This window comes from Miscanthus floridulus, chromosome 19 (genome assembly GCF_019320115.1).
Source record: "Miscanthus floridulus cultivar M001 chromosome 19, ASM1932011v1, whole genome shotgun sequence".
NCBI lineage: Eukaryota > Viridiplantae > Streptophyta > Magnoliopsida > Poales > Poaceae > Miscanthus > Miscanthus floridulus.
Window position 1 is genome coordinate 19,488,144 of NC_089598.1, and position 23,114 is coordinate 19,511,257.

Below are 23,114 nucleotides of genomic sequence, written 5' to 3' on the forward strand. Positions count from 1 at the left end.
GGCTGTAACACCCCGGTGTTATGCCTGCACTTAGGCATTGCTAATCATGCATATCGTGCATCATCAAGCATCCTAATCACACATGCGTAATCTTGCATATAACAACTGAAACATTACTTCGAAACATACGAAACATGTTATGAAAAGTAAATGATGCATACACTTATTAGAGTTGTTTTGCTCTGATTCTTGCTTGCTAGTTGAGTAGAAACTATTGGTTATGCTTGTAAATCATCTAGATTTGTTTAGCACAATTTTTGGAGCAAGGTTTGTATTCAAATTAATTCAAAATTTTGCTTCCCAAAGTAATTTCCCAAAATTAGGGTTTTGAGTTAAAAATTTAACTTTGATTCTATAATTTAAAATCTAGATAGATTTGGACTTTGGTCATAAAAGCAAAGTTGTAGAGAATTAAATTCTAAGAAACTTTCATTTTTGGTACATTTTCATAAGAGGTCATTTTCTTGCTCAAAATAATATTTAAAAGATGGCATTTAAATTCCTTGAAAAATTTATTTGAAAAATGTTTTTCCTCCTTCGCGGGCCGCCGCCTCGCTTCTGGCCCGCCTGCCGAAGCCGGCCCAGCGCGCCAGCAAGCCGCCCGCAGCCGCGCGCCAGCCCATCGCGCCTCGGCCCAGCCCAGCCCCGCGCGCCACGCCGTCCCCCTGCTGCTCGCCGCGCCACGCCACGACCGCGGCAGAAAGCGTCCGCCGCGTGGCGACCGCATGCCGGCGTCAACCGCCGCGCGGCAGCCACGGCCTGACACCGCGCCCATGCGCCCGCCTTCACCTGCTGATGCCCGTGCACTCGCTCACTCGCGCCCACGCTTCTTCTTCTTCTTCCCTCCAGAGCCGAGAGCTCGAGCTCCGCCCTCGCCGCGCCCGCCGCTCCACCGACGCCAAGCTCTCGCACCGCCGCGTCATTTTCCGATTGCTCACGCCCATAGCCGCGCCTCGCCTTCCTTCGGCTCACGCTCACGCTTGCGCCGCCTTCCGAGCCCTGGGTGAGCTTCCCCGCACCTCGCCACCGACGTCCATGGCGCCGCCGTGCTCGGCCGCCGTGGAGCGCCCTCTTTCTCCCCTTCTCAGCCGTGCTTAGCTGCCTTCTCGCTTGCGCCATAGCCTCGCACACCTATTGCGCTCGCTGGCTTGCGCTGCCATGGCCGGAGACGGCCGCCGGCCGCTGGCCGAGCCGCGCCGTCGCGCCAGCGCGCGCGCCCCGGCGTGTCACCATGCCTCGGCTGGCCAGGCCGAGCCAGGCCGGGGGCTGACGCCCTGTTGGGCCATCTCCCTCTCCCTCGCGCTCGGGCCGCGAAGGCCGGTGATGGCCGTGGGCCAACTGTTCCCTTCGGGCCGGCCCAGTAACGCTTAAGTGAATTGATTTTCATTATTCTTTATTATTTGAAATCTGAAATGGTTTGAAAAATATTTGGATGGTCAAACTTGCTCCAAATTTGTTGAAACAAATTTTGCTAGGTTCCTTATTATCATATCTACTAGGGAAAATTATTGCATGCCATTTTTGAAATACTTTTCTGTGGAACTTTATTTAATCATGAATATTGCTGATAACTTGAAAAATATGTAGAAAATTCTATAGGATTCAGAAAAATATGATTCTAAGTTTGTTAATCTTCTAGTGTCATGTACTTCTTAGGAAAAATATGTTTCATGCATGTGTTGTGGGAAAATTTTGAGGTGTAGTTCAAGTACCTTTAATGGCTGAATTCTGTTATTTTTGTTAGAGAGCAAACTTTGTATAAAACATGCATGTGATAATTTTTGTACAGTCATTATATGCTATTAAGAACCTAGGAAAAATACTAATTCTATTGTTTGACACTTTTCATAGTACAAAGTAATTTCATGCTCATTTTTATGCTATAGCTTGTCATTTTTGTGTAGGATAGTTTACTTATCCAAATGCCATGAAATTTTTATGGTAGTCTGTTTAGGGTAGTAGTATGCTACTGTAATTTTCTCAGATTTTTAGGAACATCAAAAATATATGTTGCTATTCAAACCTATTATTAATTAGAGTTTAAGCAAGTGTTGCTTTAAGTGTGATTAGGAAATTAGTAAAGCTTTGGTGTATCTTTGAAGCATTTCATAAGGTATGTTAACTTAACATATTAGTAGTAGAAGAGAATGCAGTAGATGACATGTGCTTGTAGTATAGTTCTTGGATGATGTTGACTACCTTGCATTTCAACATATCCATTACATTCATCTCCTTCGATGCACCATTTGCATAATCACTTACGCGCATTGCATCATACAGGATCGCAAACCGAGAACCCAGTCGTCATACCCGAGGAGCCTGAGGAGCAGCTCGAGGTGCAGCAGCAGGAAGTGCCAGAAGTCGACGAGGAGGACGTTGAGGAACTTCCGGAGTGCCCCGATCACCGTCCGAGCTCCTTCGAGAGAGGCAAGCCCCGGAGCATTTTCTCTCGGTTTGCAATTATTTAATTAAATACTTTATTTTAAATTGATGCATTACGTTCAGGAGTTGTTTGCAACCGTTGCTGCATTATACCTTGCTTACCTTTGTTATACTATATCCTTATTACCCTGGTATCCGCAGTCGAGTCAATGCTTAGCTGGCTTAGACCGGTAGAAGTCGGGTGATTTCCTGTCACCTGCGAGCTATAGGTGGTTACCTGGATCTGCTTGGATGACTATGAAGTCATGGTATAACTAAGTGTTAAATGAAGTTGAGACCGGACGGAGACTTGCAGAGTTTTGGACTGTAGTGTTTCCGTCTGTGTCGATTAAGGACCGACCGTTGTTGGGCCTCGAGTCATGTTGAACGCATGCCTTACATTTAGCTGGCCGGATAAAGTACCTTCCGACCGCGAAGCTGGAAGATTTTTTGGGCCGAGTAGATTGCCCGCAACGCACTGTACCGGAGCAGGTGTGGTAGGACACGGGGGCGGGATGATAAGACCAAAGTGCAGTCGGTCGGCCCCCGGGTACATGTGGTTCTTGGCAAACTCGAGATTCCTGGAAAGTTGACTCGGTGATCAATATCTCACTTTAGCGGGTGAGTGAGGTTTGTGTAAGGAATAAATCACCAGCTGGTTAGGAATCGATTCGAATCGCCATCGCTCCTAGATAGTGAGCACTTGACTTGAGTTACTTCATCGTAGTAAATGTTATGGAACACTTAGACAGTTATAGTGAATATGACAGTATGGAAATTTTGGCTGGCATGAAATTTTGGAGATTACTGTAGGGCTCCATATATATATCAATATCATTTTCAAGAAGGTCATCTTCACTCTCATCCATTTGGACATCTCCACATTTGCACTGACAGGCATGTTGTCGGGCTTCTTAGGCTGAGCTTCAGGCTAAGTGGTGAAGTGAGACTCATGTTGACCTTTCCCTTTGTTCTTGCTCTATTGGTAAAGGTCAACAAGGTGTTTGGGGGTGCGGCATGTATGGGACCAATGCCCTTTTGCTCTGCATCTACAGCAATCGCCTTGCTCTTCCCCATTGTGGTCACCCTTTTCCTTCTTGGGCCTGACTCTACCCTTGGGCTTTCCCTTTCCTTTGCCTTTGAACATGGCACCTCTCCTCCCCTTCCACTTCCCCTTTCCACGGCCCCTATTGCGGTTGCGAGAACTCTCAGCAACATTGGCATGTGCTTCAGGCATAGCCATGGAACTAGTAGGCTGGGCAGAATGATTATTCATGAGGACTTCATTCTGTTGTTGAGCAAGAGATACTACTTCACTCAACTCAGAGTACTTCCTGTACTTTGAGTTCATGTATTGTTGTTATAGTACTATGTTGCCGGGGTGGAAGGTGGATAGAGTCTTCTCGATCATATTGGCGTTAGTGATCTTCTGGCCACATAAATGCAGTTTGGTCGCAATCCCATGAAAAGGAGAGTTATACGCTACCAAAGACTTATAGTCTTGGAAGCATAGATTGATCCAATCCTGTTTTGCTCTAGGGAGCACAATCGTCAGCTGTTGGCTGAAGCGGTCCTTCAAGGACTGCCATAAGACCAGTGGATCCCTCTTCATCATATACTCACACTTCATGTTTGGGTGGAGACGGTGTCACAGGTAGTGCAACACTTTTGCTTTATCAGGCTTTGTGCGCTCATCTTTGTCAGCTTCGGGCTCGACAATGGTATGATTGAGGCTCATGCCATCGAATTTGATCTCGACGTCGGTAGCCCAAGTGAGGTAGTTGCTGCCGTCCATGGTGAGCATTTCAAAATCCCTCTTTGCGATGTGTGACATGCATGCACAATCAATGTATAGGGTTAGTAAATGTCGGTGCGTAATCTTTAGGATTACAACGAGGTATAGTCTTCAAGACTATACAAAAGCTTCCCAGGTGTAATCTCCAGGATTACTTTATGATTAAATAAATAATATATATTGCAATAAATAAATCTATGGGATTTAAATAAATACGAGAAATAAATTGCAATAAATAATAATAATAATATGTAATAACATGAAAGAAGTATAGTGGGGCTTCAGGCCACTAATCTGCACAAAACATGAGCTTTGTGCAGCACAATTCGAAATGGGCCTAATGACCCATCCTGGTACTTTCGTAGGTCGGCCTATCATGCATGAGCAATATTCAAACGGGCCCTATCTTCTTGCGCAGCAAAATTAGAAAGAAAAAAGTCCATATTACCACCCTCAACTTTCGCGAAAGTCCACTTTTTCTCTCTAAACTCCAAAATCGAGTAAAACACACCTCTCAACTTTTGAAACCATTCATCTTACCTCCCTGGCCCTGTTATAAGCAGTTTTAAATGTGGTTTTGTCTTTTTCTTTTTTATTTATTTCGGCTGAATCTTTGAAAAATCATAGTAAATCACAGAAAAATCATAAAATAGAAAATCCAATTTTGTTGGACTTTACATGAGTAGATCTACACAGTGAACATATAATATGATATGCTTTAGTACAAAGTTTTGCTGTGGCTCTAGATCTATGTTTTTCTGTAATTAATTGGAATAATTCATAGCTGTAGTTTTTATGGTTCAATTGTGATGAAATTTTTATGATGAAATAATTATTGTATGATTGAAGTGTAGTAAAAATTTTATACTCATTAGATCATATATAGCTTAGTTATATATTTATTTATATTTAACCAACATAAACCTAAATAAAATCTATAACTAAGTTATACATGACCCAATGAGTATGAAATTTTTATTACAGTTTAATCATACAATAATTAGGCCACCATAAAAATTTCACTACAATTAGACCATAGAAACTACAGTTATGAATTATTCCATTTAATTACAGAAAATATAGATCTAAAGCTACAACAAAAATTTTGTACTAAAGCATACCATATTATATGTTTACTGTGTAGATCTCCTAATGTGGAGTCCAACAAAATTAGATTTTCTATTTTATATTTTTTCTGTGATTTACTATGATTTTTCAAAGATTCAACCGAAATAAATAAAAAAGAAAAAGACAAACCCGCTTATAACCAGGCCAAGAAGGTAAGATAAATGGTTTTAAAAGTTGAAGAAGATGTTCTGTCTGGTTTTAAAGTTCTGAGAGAAAAATGAACTTTCACGAAAATTGAACGAGGGTAATGTGGACTTAAAAAAAAAGACGGGCAAAGAGGACCCAGGCAGCCCGAAGCGGAAGCCCCAAACAGTCCAACACCACGCACGGCGGCCACACACGCGGATCGCGATCCGTGGCAGCGCTGCAGGAGGCATCTCCACCGTCAAATACACCCTGATCCAAGGGCTCCCCTATCGCCGAAACCCAGTTCCTCCTCCGTCCCCCCCGCGAGCGCTGGCGCCGCGGCCGCGCTCCCCGGATCCCTCCAGCCCCCCCGAATTTTTGCCCAAAACCGCAAAGAAATTTCAAGCCGCGCGCCAATTCCAGAAATCCCACCGCTACTTAAACGCACCCAACCCCCCGACGAATCCCCACTCCAGGCACCACACCATATTCTCCCAAAGACACTCGTTTCCGAGCCCAAATCACCCACCCGCCCCCTCCACTCCCAACCCGACCCCGATGGCCCGCACGAAGCAGACGGCGCGCAAGTCCACGGGCGGCAAGGCGCCGCGGAAGCAGCTGGCGACCAAGGCGGCGCGGAAGTCGGCCCCGGCGACTGGCGGCGTGAAGAAGCCGCACCGCTTCCGCCCGGGCACCGTCGCGCTGCGCGAGATCCGCAAGTACCAGAAGAGCACGGAGCTGCTCATCCGCAAGCTCCCGTTCCAGCGCCTGGTCCGCGAGATCGCGCAGGACTTCAAGACCGACCTCCGGTTCCAGTCCTCGGCGGTCGCCGCGCTGCAGGAGGCCGCGGAGGCCTACCTCGTGGGTCTGTTCGAGGACACCAACCTCTGCGCCATCCACGCCAAGCGCGTCACCATCATGCCCAAGGACATCCAGCTCGCCCGCCGCATCCGCGGGGAGCGCGCTTAGGCGTTTCGCTCGCCGCGCTTGGTTATCACTACTAGCATATCTATTCTCGGTCTGCGTTTAGGATCTGTTCTCGTCATGTTCTAGGGTCTGCGTTGTTCAAAAGTTTGTAGTTTCGTCCTGTGTGTTAATGCTATCAATGAAGTATGACTACCTGTTTCAGAGAAATGCACTGATCTATGCTTCTCTTCACGTTGTGGTTACTGATGATGGTGCTTGCTTTCTGAATGCATGCTTGGAATGGGCCTTGTTAAATTGTGGCAGGTGGATACTTTTGCTTGCAATGGTTTTGCTATTTGTAAGATTCAATTCCTAGTAAACTGTTGATTAAGAAGGTGGATCTATCTTCATTAGCCATTAAAGAAAATGCTGAACAAAGTAGGCCTTTTGAATAAGAAATTGAAACTTACTGTATTTGCAGCCTGTGCAGTAGGATGTGATGTTCTGACCTGTACTGTCAACTGATTATGTTTAACTATTTATAACAAGTATAGTTTGTGGTTTAGTACAAGTGAAACAACTAGCAATGGCATGACCTTGCCTATTATTAGCTTGAAACCTCATCTGCTATAAGCCTTTAGGAGGAACATGCTATTCTTTTGCTATGTGTTGGCAATGGCATGACCTTGCCTATTATTAGCTTCAAACCTCATCTGCTATAAACCTCTTGAATTTTCTACTACAATTTAAGTGTCTCTTGTTTTATTTTGCTATGTGTTGGTGAGTGCCGAAGGGTTGAGATTGAGTGGTAGTGATCTGCTTATACTCTAATTTCAGAGTGTATCTTGATCTCTTAATACCTTAGTCTGGAAATTATGCTAGCATTAAGAGCACAATTGTTGAACTGTGTTGTGTCAAGTGGTTTTTGTGAATCAGTATCTGGAATTTGTTTGCAGGAATTGCACTTGCATTTGGGAGTGAACTGTGATCTAAAGTCTGAACTCGTAACAACACTACTCTATTCAATCTAACAAGTACCACATGTAGCAATCCTGCACGACTGAAACAACTACATGCCATCCTCAATCCTCATTCAGTCGTTCTTGGTTCAGTGCTTGAAGTTTAAACCCAATTATTTCCTAACACATCAGTGCTGCTATCTTCATCATCTTTTACAAGAGATGTTCTATGATGGCATGGTTTAAACAACACTGTATGTCTGACTAGATGATGCCTAAGGGCTACATAGCTTTGAAAGATCGAAAGGTGGATACGAATAGGAGCCGCTGATCACTGCATATGCTATCTTGTTATTTGCAGCTTCAGTGGCATGTATCCCATCCCAGCTGACATAGTTTTGTGGGTCTCCACAAGCCCCTGCCGTTGCAGTTTTGCCGTTCACTACCTTGCTGTTTCCGCAGTAAACATACTGATTGAAATTGTACGTTCCACCGCCATATCCACAGCAAGCTCTAGTCCCGTACTTCAGCCCTGGGATGAGCACCAGATCAGTCAAATTTTCCATTGGATGTAAATATGAACCAAATTTGCAGTGACAATATTTAGGAGAGCTTACCGTGAGCAGTTGGGTATCGGAACAGTTCAAGCTGTTACAGTATGCTTGTCGACATACACGATCGACGCATCCTGCAGCTTCTTTCTGACCTCGGTTAAGCTGTTGTTCAGTAACTGGTTGTAGTATGTCACTCCACTGTTGTAGCTTTTCATGCATCCAAATTCATCCAAGTCGTTGCTGTTATGAGGAAGCTCCAGTGAGGAATGCCGGATAGCATCCTATGGGCGCCATGTTGAACACCATGAAGTTGCGAGCTCCGATGTTATACAAGTCCTATCAGACAAAATATGCATGGACCATGGAATCAACTGAATCTCCTCTGATCTTTTGATCATTTCAATAATTCAACTTGAAGTAGCAGATGATTCTACTACAGTACTTGCCTGTATTGTCCAGGAGATCTGGTTGACGATTGAAGGTAGACTTCTCTTGACGCTTTCGACACTGAGGGATCCAAGGTTCGAGGTAAAATCATTCTGTCCGATGTCAATTGTATACAGAGCGTTGCCGAAGACATACCGGGCGAGGGAGTTGGCCTGCAAAGCAACCCAGCATCTCTGAACATTCCTGTCTGAACTCTGAAGTTCAGAGCATGTTTTTTAACATTTTTTTTTTGTTGAAACAAAGAAGTTCAGAGCATGTTTCTAAGTATAGTCTTCCCTCTTCAGCGGCTTGACTGAAAGAGACAGGGTTCAGTACTGTGGCATACCGTTGTTACCTTTGGAATTGGAGGCGAGCACTCTGTTCCTGAACTCTTTCATCTGGTTGAGCTGGATGCCGAGGGAGAAGGGGCTGGTCCCGGTGACGAACACCGACGTGTTGGGCAGCAGCACCGTCGACGCCAGCGTCGCGAAGTTGGCGCCGTGCCGGTAGTCCGACCCTATCGACTGCAGGTACGGGCTCAGCAGCGGCAGCCCCATCGCTTGCGCTGTTGGTCGGACAAACACCAACTTTTTTCAGAAAAAAATTTCAGAAACAGAAGCGATGGATATGATGCACGCGATGCGTGTAGTGCAGCCTGCAGGAGCCAGGAGGTACGTGCCTATGAAGTCGATGACGAGGCGGCCGTCGGAGGCGCGGCCGGCTGGCCTGCCGAAGTATGTCATGCCGAACGGGCCCTGCTGCGCCGGGAAGGCGGCCCAGAAGCCGCCAGGTGTCGGAGTTGGAGTCGCCGAAGTTGAAGACGGCAGGGAACTTGCAGCTCCTGGCCCTCGCCGCCGGGGAGGCGCAGCACAGCGCCGTCGCCACGAGGAGCAGCGGCCATACGGTCCTCATCGTGCACCGACAACCAATCTGCATCCGTGCGTGTCGATGTGTAGAGAACGGCGGCGACATGGCGCGTTTAAGTAGGCGGCACAGTTCCTGCTGTTGAGATGGAAATTTGTCACCTCCTTCGTAACAAAAACTATCTTTGGGATTGCTACCGTTGAGCTGGAGCTTGGCTGCACGGGGAAGGAGACAACGGCCGCCTGCCGCCGCCGCCGTGATGCCATGACAATTGACAAAGCTGCAGTGCCGTCACTAGAGACACTGTACTGGTAGACTAGTACGTCTAGTATTTGCTCACGCGTCATGCTTTGCTGTCCATGCTGTCCACTGAAGCACCACCTAATTTCTCTCTCCTGTATAGGAGATTTGCAGAATCGCCAGTCACGCTGCTGTGATGGGGAGCCCAGCGATCCGACAGATGTTTTGGACATAGATTTCGTACGCTGCTGCTATAGCGTTGTATCCTCTTACCAGACAGGGGAATGTCCATGCAGTATTTTTTTTTTGAAGGTCATGTCCATGCAGTATTGCAGTAGAGTGTAGAGACTGCTGAATAACTGATCACGCCACAGCACGAGCGGATAACTGGATACCACCACACCATTGCGCTTGCGCTAGAGCAAGCGATCATTTTCATCGCCGAGCAGCAATCCGAGCCGAGCCGAGGACGACGCTAAGGTGTGCAACGAAACTGCCGAAAAACGACGAACTAGCCAGTCAATGGATATACGGATGAAGACAAGTACATGACGTTTCTCGACGAGAATCACCATCCAAGCAATCATTTTGTAATAATCACCATCCAAGCAATCATTTTTACTATGAACAGTGTTTAACCCATTAACGATGACCAACAGCCTATTTCCTTTTTTTTTTACGCCTCAATACAAATCTTTTTTCTCCACTATTGCCCGCGCATAGCGCGGGGTTCCCTGCTAGTAACATATATAGGCTGAGAAAAGATTCAAACGTGAATGAAACGGTGCAAAAACATTTTTAAGGAAAAACACCAAACGGGTGACGGTATACAAGTACAACATACAAAGCGTGTTACTCGGTTCACAGAGCTAGCGGCAGCTAACACGTATATCGAAGTAGAACCACATCATCTGTGATGGTTGCCAGCGTAGGGCAGGGCTGTACATGGATGCAGTATACAAATGCGAGGCGTCTTGTTCTGGGATCAGGATGGCGAGGAGAGCAGGCGTTGGATGACCTTGTCGGGGTCGTTGTCGTGGATGGCTAGCAGCTCGGGGACGTTTGGCGATGTGAAGCCCATCTCGTGGAGGATGTTGTAGGATTTCACGAACTCCTTCACCTGGGCACAAGATAAGGTTCGTACTTGTCAGTTTGATACTATTTATTTAAGTGAAATTTTACTGTGCTTGGAAAAAATTAGAGCCATTCATTTAGATAGATCAGATGGCTATAAAATAAGAACCAATGTGGAGGAACTTAAGTTGTGGGCCAGAACCTAAAATATGTGGGACCGAAACCAAAAACATATAAGTCAAAAAATATTTTCAAAATAAATTTAAAGGATAGAATAGTACTTTCTACCCCCTTGTCTCCCTGTGCGACCGGCAGCTACCACCGGTCCCTCGCCCACCGCACGCACCAAGCGCTGGCAGCGACGGCTTCGAGGACGAGCGCGAGCGCCGCATAGTCCGCGCACCTTGGTCACCGCGATGACGAACGCCGTCTTCACGACGCCGCAGACGAGCACGCATGTCAGCGCCATGAGCTCTCTCACCGGTCGCGGGCACTGCACGATCCTCTGAGGGACGGCCTTGACAAGCAGCAGCGTGCAGCGACGCCCGACGGAGGTGAAGGCGTGACCGCGTGTAGTACTCGGAGGGCAGGAACCGCGTGTCGCGGGCCGCCTCTGGGTTGTTCGGGAAGTAGAAGAAGGCCAAACCAAACCAGCCGCCGAACAGCATGGACGTGACGTTGGCGAACAGGTTGAGCAGCTGCTGGAGCGGCTCCTCGCAGCCACTGTAAGCGTCCACGTCCTCTTTAAGCTCAGTCACGTAACACTGCCACAACCTGCTTCTTGTTCGAGTGCTCCACGGTCATCGGCACCATGATGCCGGCCGTGAGAAGCGTTACGATCGGCGTCGAGGACTGGATCGGCGTCGAGTGCGGCGCCGATGCGATTGGCGGCGAGGCGGGCGACACCCTAGGGAGACGCGTCGTGGTGGTGAGGGCGGTCGGCGCCGCTGCTGCGATTGGCGGCGAGCCAACGACCTGGGAGGTGGCGAGGCGGCGAGTTGGGAAGCGCGAGATCTCGCGACGCAGGGAACTTCGTTCGTCGAATTGGATGGGGGAGTTGAGATTGTGTAGAGTAGGAAAAGTACTAAATTGCCCTTAATTATAATTGATTAATTTTCTTAATTAAGACCTGCAGTAAATAATTTTAACGGGAGGAACCGGTGGTTCCTCCCAAGCACAGTAACAAAGCTCCTTATTTAAACCCTTTATTTATGCCCCTTATGTGCAATTACCAAACAGCAAATTATTCTTTTCTGCATAACAAATTGGCTTGTTGTGGACGGTATGCATTTCTTTTCTCATTCCTATAAAAACTCTTTGGAAAAAAGACCTTGCTTCTATGCTCCGCTTTCATTATTTCCAGTGCAAATTTGCTAAATTGCTAACCAGGAATTGTCTCAGCTTAACTGACGTCATGAAAAAACATGCTAACCATATTAAGTGAAGTGAGCAGTACTGGTGAATGGCAGTTGATAATCATGAATGAGTGAGCAAACTCCTATAACAGACTAATATTTCAATGACTCATCTCTTGGAAGATCATGACAAAACATAATAATGTTGACAAGACAAGAAGAGACAACTGTAGTCTTTGTAAAGAAAAGAATTAGGGTACGTTTGGTTGCTGCCGTTCTGTGCCCTGCCTAATAGTTGGCTGGCCAAATTTAGGTGGCTGAATCGGCGGCCGCACATCAGCCGGAAAGTGAACTGCGCGTTGGCCACATGATGAACGCAGCTGGGAACCAAACTCTCAATCCTGCCTACGGAAAGGCCAATTTTTGGTTGGGCACATGAGGGCGTCTATCCAAACGCGCCCTTAGTGGACGAAACATGAAAATGTGTATTTAATTGCCCAGAAATCCGGATGTACATAGTTATGTTATCGGCATTGAAGAACCTTTAGCTATTAGAAAGACATTTTTTCATGATTAAGTGGTGCTGAAAGCAGTATGAAAGAAAATACAACAAGGGGGAAAGAGCATACCTTCGTTGGATTATCTCCATAATTCAACACCGCAAATGAGACAGCTTCACGCCCAAGCCCCATTGAGACATAGCTGTCGACAACTGGATCCCCTGAAGATGCAGGTCTAGCCTGCAAAATGAAACTGGGAATGTCAGTAATTCTATCAATAGAATTTGTTTCAAAATCTGGCTGGCATGCACCACGCATCATGTTAAACGGATGAAGGTTAGTGAGGAACCTAAAATGAATCTCAAGGTTGGACTATTCAAATTACACAAACTGATCAAAAGCCCTTCTGAGAAGAGAAATTCAAGTCTTTCAACAGGTTCAGCTATGTCATTTGCAGTATTGATTTATCGTTGCTTCAATAATCAAATTCCAAAATACTTCTAGTCTTTCAACTAACGCAATATTATACAGCAAACCAGACATCAACAAAAATTGACAATGAGGAGAAACAGTACGAGTGCCAGGAAACTAAGGAAAAACGAAATGCCCCTGAAAATCAAAATCTTCCTATGGTTGGCTTTTCAGGACAGATTGCAGACTGGTACTGAGCTAAAACAAAAGAAGTGGAAGGGGTGCAGCAATTCTGTTCTTTGTAGAAACCTACGAATGTCAACCATGTTCTTTTCCAGTGTGTCTTGGCAAACTTCATATGGTACTGCATCAAAGAATCATTGGGGAATGGGGTGGGATAGGGTGCCATCTAACATGAAGGAGTTTCACGAGTCCTGGCTGCCTTGGTCAGGCAGTTGCTACAATTATAAGCCTTTTCTTTACACAATCATTGCTTGGGGTCTCTGGACTGTTAGAAATAAAATGGCAATTGAGCATAAATTCCCCAAATCCCCATGAGAGTCTATACAAACTTTTGTTATTTTTGCAGAAATGGCAAGTTCTGCCAAGACCGAAGGTCAGCTCTAGGATGGATGGGCAGGCTGAGCAAGTCAAGACTTGGGTGGCAACATTCCATTTGCCGAATCGTATTGTATCTTCTGAAGATACCTTGAAGTAGTTGATGTTTATATTTGTGTTCTGGTGTGTAAAGAGGTGGTTTTGCTGCTCATGTTTTGAGCACTGCTGTTCTCTTTTGTAAGCTGGTAGCCCCATCATGATTGCATTGTACGGCCTCTTGTATGCTTTCTATAAAAGCTGGGAAAACCTTTATAAAAAAATGGTGCGAGGGCAAAATTACAATAGCAGTGGGTACAAGTCACGCTAGGAAAGCTTGCAATTAAGCCAACATCAATAACAAAAAATAAGTCTATACACAACTTAAGGTCCTTTTCCCACGCTAGGCACTTGTAGAAACATTAGCTAATGGTAGCCGTGTAATGGTTAATGATACTAATAGACTTGTGAAAGAAAGAAAGGAAATAGCAAGGATCTGTATCTTGCCTGCTGTGCCACAGGAGGTGGTGCCTGTCTTTCTACCACGAATTTAGTCCAGTTGGGGTTCTCCTTCTCTGCCTCAGCAAGAATCCTTCTCTCATACTCAAAATCAAAGTTGAAGGTGCTGCGAGGAATTTCTACCATCTGTGGTGGCAATTGAGGCTGAAAAGATAACACTAATTAGAAGATAATGAATTCCCTACATACAACAGGTGAATGAGTTAAGCTTGAATAGCACACACTTAATGCCACTTAACCACAGAGTTATCTCAATAACGATAAAATGTAAACGGAATTGAAGAATGGTAGAGTGCATTTCTAGGAACACAATAAACACTAGACAGGCCCTACATACAGTACGACACTTTGACAGACCCACATATAGTATGAATTGCGTTCTCATACATTTCAAACCATTTGACTGCAAACTATAACACCAAGGTTATATACAACCAATAAATAGCACAGCAGCTGAACAATTAACAGAAGCCATCTGCAAATTTTCTAGAGAACAGAATTACTAGCACAGATCTTAGTTCCATGTATTGTTTAGACACAATTTCATCCCAAGCTGTCCACTCATCATGGAATAAGCTGCACTAGGTAGATCTACAACAAGCTGGGAGAAAAGGGTTATTGTCCATTGAGAATTAGATAAACCTGTAAGATTTGTTAATGGTTCATCACTCGGCGGTTAAACTTGACTAACAACAGATAAAGCAAATTTGCCTTCCATAGACTGCCCCATATGAAACAAAAAACTATTTTAAAAAAACATCTCCTGTTGGATTTAGTTATCAGCAGTCTAAAAATTTCTTATTTATATATATGATATATATTTTTTTTCAAAATGACATGAATTAACAAGCGTACAAACATTTGTCTAACAGCTAGGCAAGAGTGTAATCTCACTGAAGTAACACTTCTGTATCTAACAGCAGATTAGTGGTTCCTGACAATACAAGACAAAATGTACTTCAATATTAAATTAAATTACTCACAGGTGGGGCAATGCGGAATTCAGGCTTTATCGTAACTTGTATGCCCACCTCTGTGCAATAAGAATACAATACTATTAGAACACAAACTGTTGTTGACAGAAGCAAAACAGAGAACACTAGAAAGCAGTTTGCTGTCTCTTTTGTTTTTGGCATGATGGAAGCAGCAAAACAAACAAAGAAACACAATTAATGCATTACCAACTGGTTTGCGGTGTTCAGTAATTACAAAACTAAAATACATACATACGCCTAGGAAAGTCTAGCACTCTAGCGTCTTATCAACTTCCATTATGTTGACAAGAGGATGCATAATAAATATTTACGCAACCATTTCATAAGCATTTGGCATCTGACACTGTTGTGTTCCTTGCCAAGTGTATGCGAACATAGATACTATAGTACAACACACACACAAAAACCTATTCTTAAATCACCTTGGCTTGTGCATAACCGTTTCATGTCTTAGTCCGCAACTTAGTTGCACCAAAAACACCCGACCAAGTCCTGTCGCAAGACATTCAAGGCGCAACTAAATTTTGGAGCAGCTTGTATCACTCAAATCTGCAGCCATTTCTACTGCACAGCATGCCCTAGAAGAGTAACACAGCTTGCGTCGACTTGCAGGCAATTAACAGATGAACAACGGCAAGTGTGCTACGACTGGCCAGTGTAAAGGTAGATTTAGTAAGTTCCCTCATCGTGATCCCAACAATTAGAACCCCAACCAAAAAGAGGTCTGCTAACCTAACAGCCACAAAAAAAAAAAAAAAAAAAAAAAACCATCCAATTAAGCCGACAGTCGATCCACCATGCTACATTCCATCGAGTACATAGCGAGCAGTTCTTCGATCCGGGACCAAGCACAACCACCCGTGAATTAATCAGATATTATGATACCATATATTATGAGTACCAAGCGGCAAAGGGAGAGAATTACTCGAGGAGGAGGAGGAGGTTGGAGCGAGCGGCGTTACGACGGGAGCCGAGGATCCGGACCCGGAGCCGTGGTGGTATGGCGCGGCCCGCGGCGACGCCGTGGAGGCCCCGCCACCGCCGTGGGAGGGCTGCCCGACGCGCGGGTAGAGCGAGGAGCCTGCCCCGGGCGCGGCCCCCGGAGGCGCGCCGTAGGGGCCCGAGCCCGAACGGCTCCCCCGGAAGTCGTACTCCATCGGCGCCGCGAGCGCTGTCCGCGCGGGGGTGGAGTGGTGGGCTGGGTCGTTGGAGGTGGAGAGCTCCGGGCCGCCGGCGAGAGCGAGCGAAGCGAGGTCGGACGGATCACACGGTTTGGTTGGAAAACTGCTGGAGACGGAAGAGGTTGCTGAGACGCGGAGGCGGAGCCGTGTTTGGGACTTGCGAGGAGAGGAGAGAGAGAGGTTCTCGACGAAGCAGCTCAGGAATTGGGCCGCGCGTGCCGGTCCATCCTCGGCGTGACGGGGCTAACGGGCTTTCCTTTCCCGTGTGCGTTGCGTATGGTCCGCGACCGACGGACCGAGCCTCGTGCGATCGGGAAGAAAATTTTATGCGGCAGTGTCGCATACAAGACTAGACTGTGCGGCACCGGCGCCCGGCTCTACAGAACCTAGTGCACCAGCAGGGCTGTATATCGAGCCAAGACCATTTTTTTTTGAGCTTTTCTAAAAATTAGCATAATCTTATTTATAGTCTCCTGAATTGTTTGAGACTTAGCTTCATGCTAAGCTTATCGAGTTGAGCCTAACAAGCCGAGCCAAAGTAAAAAATCATTCCAAATCAAGTCATTTTTATTAAAAGAAAAACGAGTCCAATTAGAACACTTTTGTAGCGAGCCACCTCACCCTACTAGCCACTGCTGCCCGCGCTTCGCTGCTGTGGATGATGTGCTTGGTATAGGGTCTCTAGTGGAAAGCTTCTAAACCAATGCTGCTAGCATCGTATTCATAAAACAAGCCCATCGATGGACACGGCATATTCCCAACTCCTGAAGGCCCAGTGCTTCAGCGCATCTCTTAATCCCACCGCATGGTAGGCTAAAAAAAAATCCCACCGCATCCCCGCTACCATCGTCCCGTCGTCAACCTCCCGTCTCCGATACTGCTGGACACCGAAACGCCGCTACACCCGTGCGCCAAGAATCCTAGCGTCGCTCGGAACCGGTGGCCCGATGGTCGTCTGTCCGGCGGATTCGGTCGATCCACCCACCGTAAGCCCAGGCGCCCACACCCAGTCGCCCAGCGCGGGCAGCGCTCAGGCCCCCGGCCTCGGTCGCTCGCGGTCCGTCCGGCGCCCGGCCTACACCGGCATGGAGGCACCCCAACGCAGCGGCGTGCTGGCGCCCTACCTCCCTACCCCGAAGGTGAGGTCGCCACGACTGGCCACGGCGGTTCCGCAATCAGCATGGAGGCGAGAACCGGATGCTGTGGCTGCGCAATGAGGCTAGGGTTGGCGGCGGCGAGACGCACGGAGGTAACAATTGATGGCTGCTGTGCACGGAGGCTTCAAGGGCAAGACTGCGCTCATCATCCTCATCAGCGCTCGCCACCCCTCGTCGGTACTCATGTAAGTTTCTGGTTCTTTTCCCCAATTCGTACAAAAATGCTCGGCAAAATCATTTGTGTACAACTCTTATATTTGTAGGCGCTTGTTAATTGTTGTTACTATGCAACTGCTTATTCAACATTTCAATAGATACGTATGTCAGGGTTTCAATTGTTAGTGTTGGTCGCGGCTGAAATTACAGTCCAATGAAATTAAATAAATCAGTTCTATAGTGCTCGGCGGCGCGGGGGCGGCGCTGGGGTGGGGTTGGGGTGTTAGGGGGTGATATGCAGCATGTTCGCTTGCACGTATATGATTGTGGATTATAAGCTGAAATAATATTTTTCTCTCACACTAAACCAGCCAGCAGTAAATAATCCACGATCGTTTACAACGAAACGAACATGTTGATGAAGTTTGATCCTGTCACCTTCTGCAAGGTGCAGGTGGGAACTCTCCTCTAGATAAGGTACTAACCTACGTATTTTTGTTGGCACAGATCCTATTCGACGTCTAGTTACAGTATTCTTAACCGAAATCAATAATGTCAGCCACATAAAAAAACACCCAAAATTCGTGAATACTGGCCAAAATTTTGCCAAAAGTTTGAACCCTAATGTACGCAGAAAATGAGTTAATGGCAGCTCTGCCAAGTTCCATCCGCCCGTAGCTAATATCAGGTTCCTAGTGTCTTTGCTACTGTGTTTTGGGATAATACTTCGCAATTACAAGCCGGTGTTGTCAGACGTCCCGAATGTGCGGCTCTGAGAGCCGATATGAAAGGAGATCGACTAAATAGTCGATTCTAGCATATTCATAAGAATAAACCGGTTAAAGCTCATGTGGTTGTGTAAGAAGAATCGGTTATCATTCATGATGGATATCATTCTTTAAACAAATATTGGTCAATAGCAATAAGATATTAACAATAATTAGTTCATGCTAAGCCAATGACTGCAAGTAACCGAACTCCTTTATTAAAAAAAAGTTTATCACCATTCAATCATTTAATAGAGATAAATTTAATGAACATATTAGATCTCATCTATCGCTATAATCAGTGGGGCATGAGGCAGAATCATGCAGGTCGTAGAAACAACAATAGACTCGACGACCCTAACATATTATTAATATCAGTGGGGCATGAGGCAGAATCATACAGACCATAATACAATAATACGATCATGGAGCTAATACATCTTTCAACCTATCGCTATTTCAACGATCTCGTGATGCGAACTGTTCGTGAAAGCGCTCGATATAGGCTAAAACAGCCGATTCAGGCATAGCGCACAGTTAAGGTCATGTCCTCTCAAGAACAGATCTACCAAATAATGATCCCCACTCCACGATGCTAACAGTGGGGTGTGAGACAGAATCACACAGGCCGTGATAACGGGCCATGAAACAGTTTCGCTAGCCAATAGATCTACTCAAGATCAAACATGCCTTAACAGCACGCTATGCATGATCAAGATTGATGTAAAACAACCGATAAAACATAACTAATCATTTAAAGTGCAGATTAGATCAGTTTAGATTAACAAACGATGGTTTAAAAAAGATATAAAGACCGAACTAGATCAATCCCAATCGGGCGAAGTGATATTGCTGTAAATAAATAAATAATGGAAGCAATAAGCAATATCGGTAACTTAATGAATCTATCTGAAGGAACGCCACCCTTAGATAGAGCCGATAATTTGACCTTAATCTAGTTCGAGCAGTGGAGGTTGACCGGATCGATGCAGCCGTACTTGAACCAGACAAGAGTCGATAACTAACTTATACCAGAGTCGCAGTGGAGGTCGACCGGATCGATACAGCCATACGAACAGATGTATAAGCCATGACAGTACTTACAGACAAGCAGTGGAGGTCGACTGGATCGATGCAGCCGTACTTGCTGAAGAACTCGTCGAGATCTACTCTACTCCTACTCCTAAAGGGTGGCCGGAGTCGAAAAAGTAAATAACTGGTATTTGATTGATTGTGTGTCTTTTACAATAGTCGGGCTTTGATATTTATACCTGGGACCTGCGCATGACTCATGTCTAAGCACGACTCATCATAATTTTGACCCTAGAGAAAACATTCCTAATTTAAGATAACTTGGACTCTAATCTTTCCGTTTTTGTAGAGTCCAACATGTCTCGTCCTCGCGCCGATCATAGCCTTTGTCGTTATCTGCTGGCGCTATATGAAGAAAGCCGATTCCAGTTTTGCATTCGAATCAGCTGGTTCCGATCTGCACGCAATTGATTCATTGATAACATGATTTTGGGAGCTTTCGAGTCCCTGTTACTCTTCTTTCAAATTTTGGTGTAAACAGTATCCAAGTAAAATATTCTAAATTTGAGTAAGTATTACATAGAAGAATATTAGTATTTTATGATATCAACTAAGTACCATTGAATTTGTCACGAGGCATATTTTCGTAGCATATATATTTATTTGATATCATGGACATTAAATTTTTATCTATATATTTTGATTGAACTTTAGATACTTCAACAAAGAATGTTCCTGGAATTGTATTTCTTTTCCTACTGAGGTAGTAAGTCATTAGTTCAATGGCATGTCGAACCATATTTTCCTCTAAAACATTAAGTATTTGTTGGAGCAAGTTTTTTTTTGCAGAGATATGACTTAAAAATCTCCATGGGTACCCCAAAAAAGAGACCAAAATCTTGTTTTGGCCTCGGCAAATATCTCACGCAAAAATATGCTTCATAATTATATTTGAATATCTGTAGGGTTTAGTAATACACCAAAAGAAAAGTGGGCAAAGCTGCACTTGACAAATGCCTAATAAATTAGGGCAGCATAATACTCTGTCCCGTTCATAGAAGGATGGAATTTTTGAGTTTTGAGGACTTAAACAATTTGAATTTTGACCCGAGTTATATAAAAATAGTAACAATTCTGATACACAATAGGTACTATTATAATAATTATGAAATCTAGTTTTGCAGTTCATTTGCTGGAAACCTAACATGGTAATAATGTTTACTACACATATGGTGAAAGTAAAGTTGGTTTCGTTTACATAAATTATATAGTTCCATCCTTTTTATGGATTGTTACATGTACCAATGCAACGTGGTGCAGCAGGGTCTCCAAACTCTAGCTTGGCCCCTGATTGATAGCAGGGAAAGCCTTATCTGTAGATTGGAAACAGTGGATACAACAGAGGAAGGTATATTTATTAACAAAAAGAAAAGGACAAACCAAAGGGATGGCCCCTCTCAATATTTCCTAGGCAGATAAAAAACAGTCTTCTGAGTAAACACTCCTAACCATCAATGGGATTCTTTGAGTGTGGAGTGCAAAATAGAGGAGGGCTCTGGTCCCGTATCCAACACAAATCATTTGGGTTGCAGGAGATCACACACTTAGGGTCTCTTTGGCACGGCTTATACGGGCTTCGGCTTCATCTATTTTGCGCAAATCGAGGCACTGTAGCGTGAAGCCGTTTTGTAAGCCGGGGTTAAAATGAACTAGAAGCCGGAAAAAACCAGTTTTTCTGGCTTCACCGGTGAAGCCGTGCCAAAGGGGGCTTTAGTAGTGGCCATGAAGTCTCCATCCATGTTCTTCTCGGTGTTACCATGATGGTAATCAGCTATGGTGGTTGCCTCAGTGCCGGTGGTGGCAGCAGCACCACCATCAGTAGCGGCGATAGCGCCGTTGGTAGTGTAGGGAACACGAGCGGTGCAAGGAAGCCACACCTTCGGTCGTAGTCCGCAGCGATTGGGCATTGTGAGGTGAATGCGGAGATGTTCAAGGATGATAGGATGATGCACGGCCGAGAAGTTGAACTTGCGTTGGTTGGGGAGGCGCTCACCATAGAAGCAGAACATAACAGCACCGCCGCCTGAAGGGCATGCTGAAACCTGCCAATCCACAGCCTGAATCGGGTGCGCGGATGCGGATCTTCGTAGCACACCCTCCCTAGAGCCGCTCTCTCACGCTCGTCCAGGCTAGGCCCTTTTGCGTGCGACGGTGAGCAGACATTCGCCCTGTTCGCTTGGCTGATAAGCCATGACTGAAAGTATCGTTGGTTGATTTGTTGTGAGAGAAAAATATTATTCGTTGGCTGAAAAAGTATAGCTTATAAGCCAAGCGAACAGGACGATTGTTGTTACCGTAGTAGGACACGGACGCCCCCGCGGTGCTGCTAGCAACGTCCCCTCACTGCTGATGTCACGCTGCTGCTTGCCACAGCCATAGCTCATCACCTGCAGCGTGCAAGAAACAACAGCGATGGCAGAGCAATGGCGCGGTGTAGAGATGAATGTGATAGAGGGTGTGGTTTTAAAGGCGCAGCCAGAGATAGAGTGATGTGATACTACCTGGCAGTTCGATTAGCAAAGTATAAAGCATTCGTCCAGCCACTTGCTACAAGCATAATCAAGTGCCAACTCAGTAAGTGCACGTTCAAAGTATAAAATCATCTGGGGGCGAGTTCGCAACATAGACCTATCACGTAGTCTTTGTTATGCAATCTGTTCTTGTTAAAGGCGTTTCTTGTGTAAACAAATACCAACACCAACAACACAAACCATTGATTCCTTAGGTATGAACTACAATGAGGACACAACCACTCATTCCTCAAACATGAACTACAACGAGGACACCTATAAACACTAGGAGGGGTGAGCGGTGCGATGAACTCACAGCACGACCACTGATTCCTTAGATATGAACTACAACAAGGGCACAAGCAAAAACATTGGGAGGGGTGAGGGGTGCGATGAACCAACGAATGGCACATGCTTATATATGCAAGATAAGCCTCGGTAGGCATGTGAAGTTGTAGGAGGAGCAGGCGTCTCTGCGCGCGTGAAAAATCTCTACATGTAAATGAGAAGCATTAAATGTGCCCACCTGCTTTCGACCTACTTCGCGCGTGTAAAAAATCTCTGCATGTAAAGGATAGCATTAAATGTACGTGCCCACCTTCTTTTGACCTTCTCCGAACATAAAAAAATATATTGCCATGCAGGGTGTAAAGTAAGTAATGTTAGTTTAGTTACAGAATATATGTCTCTCGTGAATTTAGCTGGAGAGATGTATGGTAATACTATGATAATAAAAGTTACGACCTGTTTTTACTTACTAATAATATATATATATATATATATATATATATATATATATATATATATATATATATATTTGAACTTACTGATAGTAAATTTCTATTTATACAGGACAACAAGCATTAAATGTTTGTCCACCTGCTTACACCAAAATGGTGGACGGTGGCGGTAGATGGCCTGTAGTACATGCTCTTCTCGTTTATCCAATTCAATACGCATGCGTCCACTTAGATGAGTTGTTGGTTTATAAGCGGCCTGTTCGCTGGTTGGTTTCTGGGCTGGTTTGGGCTGGCTGGTGCTGGTTTGTTGTGAGAGAAAAACACTGTTGGCTGGCTGGTTTGGGCTGGCTGAAACCAACAAGCGAACAGGGTGAAGGACAACAGACTGATTCATAGGCCGTGTACTATCTAACGTACCACTCAAATGAAGCACGTAGAGACGCCGGGTGACTGACATAGACGCTACCGTTTCGGCATACGAGGATGTCGGCCTGCCGGACCGGCCCGTGCAGCCGTGCCTTGCCTGCCAAATGCCAATTCGTGCGTTGGCTTGCGGTGTGCCGTGTGCCTCGAGGCTCGAGCCCTGGACTGTTGCCCGCTTTCGGCGGCAGTGCTGTGAATCGAGTGCCACCGAGAGCACCTGA

At 45.5% G+C, this 23,114-nt stretch overlaps 2 protein-coding genes and 2 pseudogenes across 2 annotated transcripts; 1 reads left to right on the top strand and 3 right to left on the bottom strand.

Annotated features, from left to right (window-relative positions):
* Nucleotides 1-3,173: 3,173 nt before the first annotated feature.
* Nucleotides 3,174-4,255, bottom strand: LOC136525669 (uncharacterized; annotated as a pseudogene).
* Nucleotides 4,256-5,872: 1,617 nt separating this feature from the next.
* Nucleotides 5,873-6,623, top strand: LOC136528023 (histone H3.2). Its single transcript, XM_066520909.1, has one exon. It carries the CDS (start codon nucleotides 6,029-6,031, stop codon nucleotides 6,437-6,439), a length of 411 nt encoding a protein of 136 aa, XP_066377006.1. The 5' UTR covers nucleotides 5,873-6,028; the 3' UTR covers nucleotides 6,440-6,623.
* An 818-nt stretch (nucleotides 6,624-7,441) lies between these two features.
* Nucleotides 7,442-9,902, bottom strand: LOC136529478 (GDSL esterase/lipase At4g01130-like; annotated as a pseudogene).
* Nucleotides 9,903-10,196: 294 nt separating this feature from the next.
* LOC136527697 (uncharacterized) lies at nucleotides 10,197-16,258 on the bottom strand. Its single transcript, XM_066520506.1, has 5 exons — nucleotides 15,793-16,258; nucleotides 14,856-14,905; nucleotides 13,861-14,016; nucleotides 12,478-12,588; nucleotides 10,197-10,539 (listed from the first exon to the last, which is right to left on the bottom strand). Exons 1-5 carry the CDS (start codon nucleotides 16,022-16,024, stop codon nucleotides 10,405-10,407), a joined length of 684 nt encoding a protein of 227 aa, XP_066376603.1. The 5' UTR covers nucleotides 16,025-16,258; the 3' UTR covers nucleotides 10,197-10,404.
* Between the last annotated feature and the right edge of the window lie 6,856 nt (nucleotides 16,259-23,114).

Excerpts from the sequence above, each read along its gene's own strand:
- LOC136527697 (XM_066520506.1), bottom strand. The coding sequence starts at position 16,024 with ATGGAGTACGACTTCCGGGGGAGCCGTTCGGGCTCGGGCCCCTACGGC. Across the intron at positions 14,906-15,792 it reads AACCTCCTCCTCCTCCTCGA|AGGTGGGCATACAAGTTACG; the intron begins GTAATTCTCTCC and ends CTTATTGCACAG. Across the intron at positions 12,589-13,860 it reads CACCTCCTGTGGCACAGCAG|GCTAGACCTGCATCTTCAGG; the intron begins GCAAGATACAGA and ends TTCATTTTGCAG.
- LOC136528023 (XM_066520909.1), top strand. The coding sequence starts at position 6,029 with ATGGCCCGCACGAAGCAGACGGCGCGCAAGTCCACGGGCGGCAAGGCG.